The sequence below is a fragment of the Grammomys surdaster genome, unplaced genomic scaffold (assembly GCF_004785775.1).
Source record: "Grammomys surdaster isolate TR1022 unplaced genomic scaffold, NIH_TR_1.0 126121, whole genome shotgun sequence".
NCBI lineage: Eukaryota > Metazoa > Chordata > Mammalia > Rodentia > Muridae > Grammomys > Grammomys surdaster.
Genome location: NW_021620929.1, coordinates 409,482 through 419,181, shown reverse-complemented (window position 1 = coordinate 419,181; position 9,700 = coordinate 409,482). Strand labels below are relative to the sequence as shown.

At 45.4% G+C, this 9,700-nt stretch overlaps 1 protein-coding gene across 2 annotated transcripts in view; it reads right to left on the bottom strand.

The window, feature by feature from the left end:
- Nprl3 (NPR3 like, GATOR1 complex subunit) overlaps positions 1-7,928 on the bottom strand; it is a 38,630-nt gene extending 30,702 nt beyond the window's left edge. Inside the window, exons 1-2 of one of the 2 annotated variants that reach the window (XM_028756445.1) lie at positions 7,729-7,928; positions 1,472-1,541 (exon numbers count right to left, since the gene is read on the bottom strand). In XM_028756445.1, the coding sequence (XP_028612278.1) occupies positions 1,472-1,541; positions 7,729-7,846 (188 nt within the window). In that variant the 5' untranslated portion in view covers positions 7,847-7,928. The remainder of the gene's footprint in view (positions 1-1,471; positions 1,542-7,728) is intronic. The other variant, XM_028756446.1, reaches the window with a different exon arrangement.
- Between the last annotated feature and the right edge of the window lie 1,772 nt (positions 7,929-9,700).

Here is a 9,700-nt window from a genome sequence, read left to right as displayed (position 1 = left end):
GGGAGGGGAGGGGAGGAAAAGAAAAGCTTACTGAAAGGCCTCACTCCAGGGAATCTTGGTAGGAGGTAAAGGTGAGGGCAGTTTTTCCACAGAGATCTGTGACATAGACAGAAAACAAGACACACCTGCCCAGTATACAGCAGCAAAGGGTTTTGTTTTGTTGTTTTGAGACAGTCTCTTGTAGCTCAGGCTGGCCTTAAATTCTTAGTCATCCCTATGTCCACCTTCCAAGTGCTAGTATCACAGTAGGCACCACCACAAGCAGCTGGGGCAAAAGCTTTCCATGTGCCTGTGACACATGTGACACAAGCTACCATCCTTAAAGGAAAAACTACACCAAGACCCTCCTCTAAAAGGACCAGCAATTTTCTATCTCCAGCCACCTCGACCAACCACCCTCCCCCTCACTTCTACCATGTTCACAGGAGAGGATAAAAAACACACTTTGGGATCTGGGGATGTGCCCCATGGACCAATATGGTTGCCTGTGCTGTTGATGAATAGCATGCATGCAGTCCTGGGGATCGAACCCCAGTGCCATATAAAAGTGGACATAGTGGCACAGGCCTGTCATCCCAGTACCTGAGATGAAATAAAACAAAAACAAACAAACACACAAGCAAAACCCCACGTACTTTTGGCACTATAAATCAGAGTGGTGGACATGGTGCCTTTTCAAAGATCTGACAGGATATAGCGCTGACCATACAGCAAAGACCCAGTATGGAGTCTCCGTGGCTTTCTCCTGGGAGAGAAGCCCAACCATTTTTTTTTTATGATCTTTTGAAACAGGGTTTCTCTGTGTAGCCCTGGGTGGCCTTGAACTCACAGGGATCTGCCTGCCTCTGCTTCCTGAGTGCTGGGAATAAAGGTGTACACCACCACCGCCAGGCTAGAAACCCTATCCTTTACCTCACACAGGCCCTGTTCATGTTTCAGGGGATCCAGGCAAGTAAATTGCAATCTTCTCTCCTTTATCTAGGCCTGTGCTGCATCTCACTAACCTTTCAAATGAACATAAGAAGGCAGAAGTGTTGTTTATGAATGAAGCCCCTGACAGTCCTCCTAGACGTAGAGAAGAGCAAACACAGGAAGGAGGGAGCAGCCTCGGCTCCCACTGCGCCCAGGCTGCACTGCGCCTTAGCACCTGCATCTCACTCCTGGTCATGTGCGAGGAAGCAGATCTGAGGATGGCAAAGGCTCTGCCTTCCTCTAGGATCCTCTGACTGGAGAGAGATGCACCACATGACATGACCTGTCCATCCTGTCCCCTCGATCCACACAAGGAAATCCAAGCCAGTCAGGGGCTGGCAGTGCAACCCAGCTACGCACTTCCTAACAGCACTTACTATACGGGAAGGGCACTACATTTCTCAGAGGGACAAAGATCTAGGTAAGCAGAAGGGTGGAGCTCTGTCCAGGCCTAGAAAGAGAACCAGCCCTCCTGCCTGAATGGCTGTCCAGCCCTTACCTGGAGTCACCATCCTGGTCATCAACATGTTCTCCTGTGTTGTTGACAGCGTATCTGCTACGTGGCTTATCTGAATGAGACAAAAGAAGACTGGCTAAGAATGTTTCACACATGGGATTATGGAGCTATTAAAACCCACAGCCTCCACTGTCTACACAATTATTATTACTCTACACAAAGGAACAAACAGTCATACATTTTGAAAATATTAGGCTGAATGCAGTAAGTCTGATACAGAGTGTCAAATATCACTTCTATGAAAACCCTATGATAAGCAAAGCCATAGGACACACAGTCAACTGGGCATCAGCCATGGCTAGGAGCAGGCGGGTAAGTCATCACTTATCATTAAAGAACTTAACTTCAGGGGATCAAAGTTTTGGAAATATTTAATGGTGATGCTTCACAATGGAAAGAATGCAGTTAATACCACTGAGTCATACACTTCAGATGGCTAAACTGGCAAATCTCACGTTGTATCGATGATGTCATAATAAACATGCTCAGGGGTCAGGGACCCATGTAGCTCAGTGGCAGTGCTTAGCATGTATGAGACCAGCCAGGTTCTATCTGAAGCACAGGGGCAAATTATAACACAGTTCCCAAGAAGTTATGACAAAGTGCTACTCTTTAGAGGAGGGGTTGAGACCAGCATCTCGCTATATAGCTAGGGCCAGTCCCACTCTCTATATAGCTAAGGCTAGACTTGAACTCCTAATCTCTCCTAATCTCTCCTAAGTGTTAGATATTACAGTGTTGGGATTACAAATGTGGGCTGCCATGCCCAGCCATCACCGTTAATTTTCTTTCTTTCTTTCTTTCTTTCTTTCTTTCTTTCTTTCTTTCTTTCTTTCTTTCTTTTTTTGGTTTTTTGAGACAGGGTTTCTCTGTGTAGCCCTGGCTGTCCTGGAACTCAGAAATCTGCCTGCCTCTGCCTCCCAAGTGCTGGGATTAAAGGCGTGCGCCACCACCGCCCGGCCACTGTTAATTTTCTTACAAAAAAACTTGTATTACATAATTATATGTATGGGAAATATGCACATTAACATGTGTAAAGGCAATGAGATAAGAGAAAATAATTTTAAATATATATACTATAGCCTTCATACACAAACAATTCTTTACTAATACATTATAGTTTAAAAAAAAAATGTAATGAGCCAGGCATGGTGGCACATGCCTTTGATCCCAGGGCTCAGAAGGCAAAGGCAGATGGATCTCTTGAGTTTGAGGTCAGCCTGGTCTACAGCGAGAGTTCCAGGACAACCAAGGCTACACAGAGAAACTCTGTCTTGAAATCAAAAACAAACAGAAAACCATGTGATTATAGGCATATGGCTATAATCTCAGCACTTAGGAAGCTGGGGCAGAAGGACTACTGCAAGTCCAAAGCCAATCTGGATCTACATGGCATGTTCTAGGATAACCAGACGACACAGAGACTCTGTCAAAAACAAAAACAACAAGGGTTACGGAGATGGCTCTGTGGGCAAAGTGTCTACTATACAAGTATAAAAACCTGAGTTTGATCCCCAGTATTGACAAAACACCAGACACAGTAGCATGTGCCTACAGCCCTAGTAATGGGGTTGCAAACAGGTGAATCACAGAGCCTCCAGTCTGGCCAAAGCATCAATCTCTTAAGTTCAGTGTGAGCCTGTTTTAAAAAAAAATAAGCAACAAAGTGACTGGGAAAGGCATCCAAATGTCAATTTCTGGCCTCCATACACATATACATGTGCGTGCACATACGCACACACGCACACACGCACACACACACACAGTATGTATAGATAGATAGATAGACATACACATACATACATATATATATACACATATATATATATATGTATAGATGTATACATTTAAAATAATCAAATATGGTTGAGTGTACCTTTAATTTCAATTTTCAGGAGGCAGAGGCAGACAGATCTATGTGAGTCTGAGGCCAGTCTGATCTACACAGTGAGTTCTAGGCCAGCCAGAACAATATCATGAGACATTGTCTCAAAAAAATAAATAAATAAAAACTAAAAATACAGGCTGGAGAGATGGCTCAGGCATTAAGAGCACCAGCTGTTCTTTGAGAGGACTTGGGTTCAGTTGCCAGCTCTGCTACACAGCAGCTCACAACATCTGTAGCTCCCATTCCAGATGCTCTGTCTGAGGAACTCCTCTGGCCTCCATGAATGCTGCACACTAGTGGTGCACAGGCATACATGCAAGCAAAACACCATAAACATAAAGTAAAAATACATTTTAAAAAGAAAACCAAATAAATAGAAAGAACTCTAAAAAGGATACAAAATAACTGTCCAGGGAAAAAAACCCCAAAGTACTAGCAAGGGAGAAAAGGATGATACAGCAGTTAGGACACCCCTCAGCACCCCCAAGGCCCTGGGCTCCATGCTTACCACTGAGAAGGGAAAATGTAGTATTTTCTGAGTGGGAGTACTTAGCACTATTGTCCTGAGTGGGAGTACTCGGTAATACTTCCAGAGTGGGAGTACTCAGTACTATTGTCCTGAGTGGGAGTACTCAGCACTATTGTCCTGAGTGGGAGTACTCAGCACTATTGTCCTGAGTGGGAGTTCAGCAGGAAGGTCATTTCCTCCCCATCAGAATGTTTTGAAAGCTACAGCAGCTCTTTCTGGTCTCAAGGATAGAAGCAAGATGGTGAAGGAAATGCCATTGTTTGTAGAGGGCTGAGTCCTACCACCTCTGGAGTTAGCCTGTGGTAAATGTGCCCAGCCTACCACCACAAGAGAAAGTCTAACCAGAGTGCCAAGATTAAGAGAAAAAAATATGGCCCAGGACAGGACAAATGAAGTACCTAAGGATGACATCTGCAGGCCACCATGGTGGCACAAGCCTTTATTCCAGCACTGGGAAGGCAGAGGGAGGCACATTTCTGTGAATCTGAGGCCAGCCTAGTGTACACAGTATCTCTAGGCCAACCAGGAATAAGTCCCTGTCTCAAGAAAATAAAAAATAAAAATTATGTATTGCAGGTTCAGGCATGAATTTTTCAAAAGAACCACACCTGAACCCAAGAGGGCAGATAAATTCACCTTGAGAATTTCTACAGTCATACAATAAATGTTCTAGTTTTAAAAACTATGGGGAAAGAAAGCTACCTCTACCTCTATCTACAACAACAAAAAAAACAACTTCAAGGGTAGAGCCAAACACAGTTGATATTAAGTTTCCAGTAGAAAAAAAAATCAAAATTCTCAGGACAATACTAAAGGGGAGAAAAGGCAGAAAGTGGTGAATTCTACCTGTAAGGATAACACAGAGTGCCATGAGACCTGCGTGTAAAGAAGGCATTAACAGAGAAAAGAAAGGGGTGAGAATGTAGCTCAGATGGTTCAGCACTTGCTTAACATGAACAAAGCCACAGGTTTAATCCCCAGGACCACACAGAAGCACATTATGGGAGATGCCTGTAATCCCAGCACTCTGAGGGTGAAAACTGGAGGTCATCCTTGGCTACACGAGACTTTGTATCAGAGAATAAAACTTAAAAAATAATCACTGGAAAGTAGTATAGGTAAAGGTGATATGAATTACTCAGTAAGATGATACAGCAATATAGAAAGCTGAATTATGTTGGCTTTTGCGGATCAGCATCTGAGGAAAACCACAGCCTGGCCTGTCACAGGACTCGAGAGGCAAGCAAGCAGCACACACTTAAGTCCTGGAAAGTACACAGACTCTACCAGCCTGAACCTTATACCGAGATAGATACATTGTAAGGCCAAGAGTGGTGGTGCACACCTTTAATCCCAGTGCTGAGGAGGCAGAAGGAGGAGGATCTCTGTGAATTCTAGACCAGTGTGGTCTAACTCCAGGCAGCCAGGGGTACATACTGGGACCCTATCTTAAGTAAATAATTTTAAAACAAGACAATAAATGTTCTAAAGAAAAACTTAAGAGTTGTCTTCTGTTAATAATCTTGAAAGGCAGGACATTGCAATCCTACCACTCCACGAGTGAGCAGAGAAGGTAGATGCCCCAGTTTAAAGCCGGTCTATTCTACACAGTAAATCCCAAGCCACCTTGGAATACAGAGTTAAACCCTGACTCAAAACAGCAAAATAACATCATCATCTTCCAGAGCAGAAGGCCTTACAGATAAGAAAACTCAGAAACCACAAAGGACTAGACTGAAAACATGACACCATAAAAATCAAAATTCTGGCAAAAACTACAAAAAGCAAACTGGCTACCGATTGTGATTAAAAAACAAAAAACACTTTTTTTTTTTTCAGACAGGCTCTGACTAATCTGGAATTCACTAAGTAAACCAGGCTGGCCTGGAACTCAGAGATATGTGCCAGCCTCTGCATCCAGAGCTGGGATTAAAGACATATACCACTCCTGGTCCAAAAGTCTTACTTTTAAACTGAAATATATACATAAATTCTTTGAAATCTATAAGGAGAAATTAACAATTCAAGAAAAAGTCAGGGACAGGATATGAATTCTCTGAAAGGTGAATCCAAACAGCTCTGGAAAGAAAAAAACATGCTTGCTCTCAATAACTCCTCACACAATAAAACTATCAGATACAGCTTCTTGTCAACAGACTAATAAAGATTAAAACTTAATCTGTTTAAAACATGATCATAGGCCCTCAGATTCAACCGCATGACTCAAGATTGGTTTATTCCTACAGATATTCTACAGAAGAATACTGTCCAGAAAGGACATGCACAGCTGGTACAGTTTCTGTTGGTGGTAGTGGTGGTGCTGAGGGATGGGTACACAGCCTACAAGTGCAGGTAAAGGCCAGAGCACAGTGTGAGTGTCCTCCTTTATCTTTACCTTACTGCCTCAAGATGGGGTCTCTCACTGAATCAGAAGCTTACCCTTCAGGCTAGGCTGGCTGGCCAGGGAGCTCTTGGGATCAGCCCATCTCTATCAGTCAGTGATAGCATTACACACACCACAGTCATGCCAGGCTTTTTACATAGGTGCTGGGAACTCCACAGCGAGGGTCTCATGCTGGCAGAGCAAATAACAAACCATCTGTGCAGCCCGAAAAGACTGAAAAAACTGTCCTTAACAGAGGGCTGGATGAATAAATTGTTCATCTCATGGAGTTCCTTGCAGCCATCAAAAAGAATGAGGTGGCTGACAGTGGTGGCCGGCACCTTTAGTCCCAGCACTTGGGAGGAGAGACAGGCAACTCTGAGTTTGAGGTCAGCCTGGTCTACAGAGTGAGTTCCAGGACAGCCAGGGTGACACAGAGAAACCCTGTCTCAGAGTAGGGTTGAACCTGTTCAAGACGTAGACACAAAATACAAAGGAAAATGAGCAAACAGACCTTTCAGTGGTGGCATGTCTTTAATCCCCAACACTCAGGGAGGCAGAGGCAGGTGGATCTGAGTAGCCCAGCTTGGTTACAGAGCAAACTCAGGGACAGTTGGGACTACACAGAGAAACTCTGTTTCAAAAAAAGAAATTCTTTAATAATAATAACAGAAAGGAAGGAAAATGGGTAGTGTATTTCCATTTGTATTTGGAATATGTGTACTTATGCTTGTGTATAAACAGAAGGTTTGGAAAGTGATAAAGGTAGCTGCCCTTTAGGGGGATAAGGTCCTGAGAGCACCATACCAACTTTGTTTTTGTAACTTAAAACCCTTTGTATATTAGCAAGCTTTAAGAACAATGTTCACACACAGAGGAAGGCTATGCATGATCCCATGCAGCAGCGTCCTTCGACTAGACAGGGGTGTGTGCTCAGTAACTCCAAGAATCTTCAAGGCAGATGCTACAACATAAAAACCGAGCATCCTGCGATTCTTTGAGGGGCTGGGGGGAGGGGTGACGCTGTAATTTATTTTTCGGTGGGTACACTTTCGGAGTTTATGTAGAGGAGGGATGATTATCAAGATGGTGAGCAGTTATCCCCACAGTGGGCATGGACCAGAGTTCAGGGACAACTTCAGAACTTATAGTCACTTATATTTTCTAAAATAACATAAATGCGTGTCTGTGCGTGTAAAACCTGTGTCTTTCTGGGTTTGTTTGGAGAAAAGGCTAGTCTTGGGCTCATGGCAATACCCCGGCCTCCGCGTCCGGAGCGCTGGGATGTGCACCACTCCTGGAGCCGGCAATTCTTACGCATTTTTTTTTTTAATTTCACGGCTGGAGACTCGAGTCGTGCCGCGGCCCCTTTCCTCCGCCGCCGCCGCCGCGCTGTGCACTGCGCGTGGCAGGGCGAGTGGCCGCCAGGCGCCACTTACTTGTCTGGGACGCCGGGTGCTCCTGGCTCCTCTGGAAGGGGTACCTGAAGAGCAGCTTATTGCCCCTGCTGCCCGAGCTCACCAGGATCACGCTGATGGGGCTGGTATTGTCCCCCATCCTGCGGGAGCCCGGCGTGCGCCTGAGGGGAACTCGCGTGGGGAACACCGACAGTGGGCAGAAGCAGAAGGCAGGCGCCGGGCCCGCAGGGACACAGAGGAAGCCGGCGCATGGGCCACGGCGCTCACTCTCGCGAGATTTCGCGGAGCGGCGCGCCACAGCCCCCGCGCATGCCCGAAAGGCCGATTGCGCAGGCAGGACCGCTTGGCTGTCTCAGAGGGAGTCTGTGTGCAGTTTAAAGTCATACACTTGATTTAACCAGAACGTATAAACTTAATACGAGAAAGGCAGGAGCAGTGGTCGGGATCGTACCAGTCTGCGCATCACGTAACAATAATGCTTCCAAACTTTACAAAGAAAGGAAAATAGTCGTATTTCATCCCCCCTCGCCCCCAACTATTACTTAATGAGAAAGAAGGTACCATTTGATTATTTGCCAGTGTCTGAGAATTGCACTTATGTTTGCCCTTTGATGGTTTGGATGTGTGTAGTGAAAGGGATGGTACCCTCTGACTCATTTTGCAAGCCTTTATCACAGTCATGTGTTTCCTAGCCAGGGTCTGAGAGCACTGGATAGGGGACCTCAGGACTAACTAACCTCAACCCCCAAGGTGTCCACATCATTGTGAAGAAATACCATCAGCTGTTATAGAAACCAAAACCTAGGGCCACACCGTGGCCTTGTGGATAAGTGGACTCCACTGGGCACCCTAGTTTCCCCACCAGAAGCTGGATTTGAAGCTGTTGTGAAGTAGCAGGGCCAGCCTGAGCTCTGCAGGGCATAGCCTCAGACTCTAGTGTTAAAGTCTCACAGAAGCGAGGCCTCACTTCAAATGTGAATTCAAAACCTGCTCTGCAGAAGAGGTAGACTTTTGGAAACTGGAACTTTGGACGCTTGTTCCCCACCCCCACGGTCTCCCTCTAGCAGAGTAGGAAGCCATATGGATGCCAGGCCTTATCTGTTCTGTCACTCGCTCAGGCCAAGGGCTGGGTGGGGCTCACAGACACTTATCTGGGAGCCACCTTCTCCACTGAGTGTTCCCCTCCAGGAAAGAGCCACTCATCTACAACAGCAAGAGGAATAGTTTTAAACTCTCTGCCCTGTCCTGAATCCTGTGGCTAGAGATGACCCTTCATCACACTGAAGCAGCTGAGGGTACTTCATCAGAAAGGTTTAACCGGTGAAACTGAACGGACAAGGTTAATTTGCCTGCCATGGTCACCTTTCTTGAGGTATCTACAGGCCCCCAGTCAGGTCTCTTCTACTTGATTGAGCAGACAGACCTCATCTGAGTCAAACTACTCAAATTCAAAACGTGCCTGGAGCTTGCAGTTCTGACTATAGATCAGTGGCTCCAGCATCCTGGGCTCCACACAGGTCTGGGCTCTTTGTGTCCATGGATTGAGAAGCCAAGATGGCCCCTACCCAGTCAGCATCCCAGCCCACAGCAAATAGTTCAGCTACTTCCCTCCTCTGTGAGAACCACAGGCACTGTTTATAATCTCCTTGAGTGACTATGCCCTTACCTTAAAACAAAACAAAACCCCACCGATGGCAGAACTGCTCTTACAGAGTGGCTTGAGGGTTGAGGATGCAAAACAGAGAGTTTGGTGCCATGTGAGGAACTTAGAAAACACTTGATAAATGTCATCGATCTATGTCACACAAAAGAATCCAGTGCAAACAGAGAATGGCACTGCAAAGCTTTAAAAAAAATGTTCTTAAACTCTCCCTTAATCCTGACATTTGGGCTTGCTTTTATCCTGTTTTGTTTTGTTTTGTTTTGTTTTGTTTTGTTTTGTTTTGTTTTGTTTTGAAACAGAGTTTCTCTATGTAGTCCTGGCTGCCCTGGA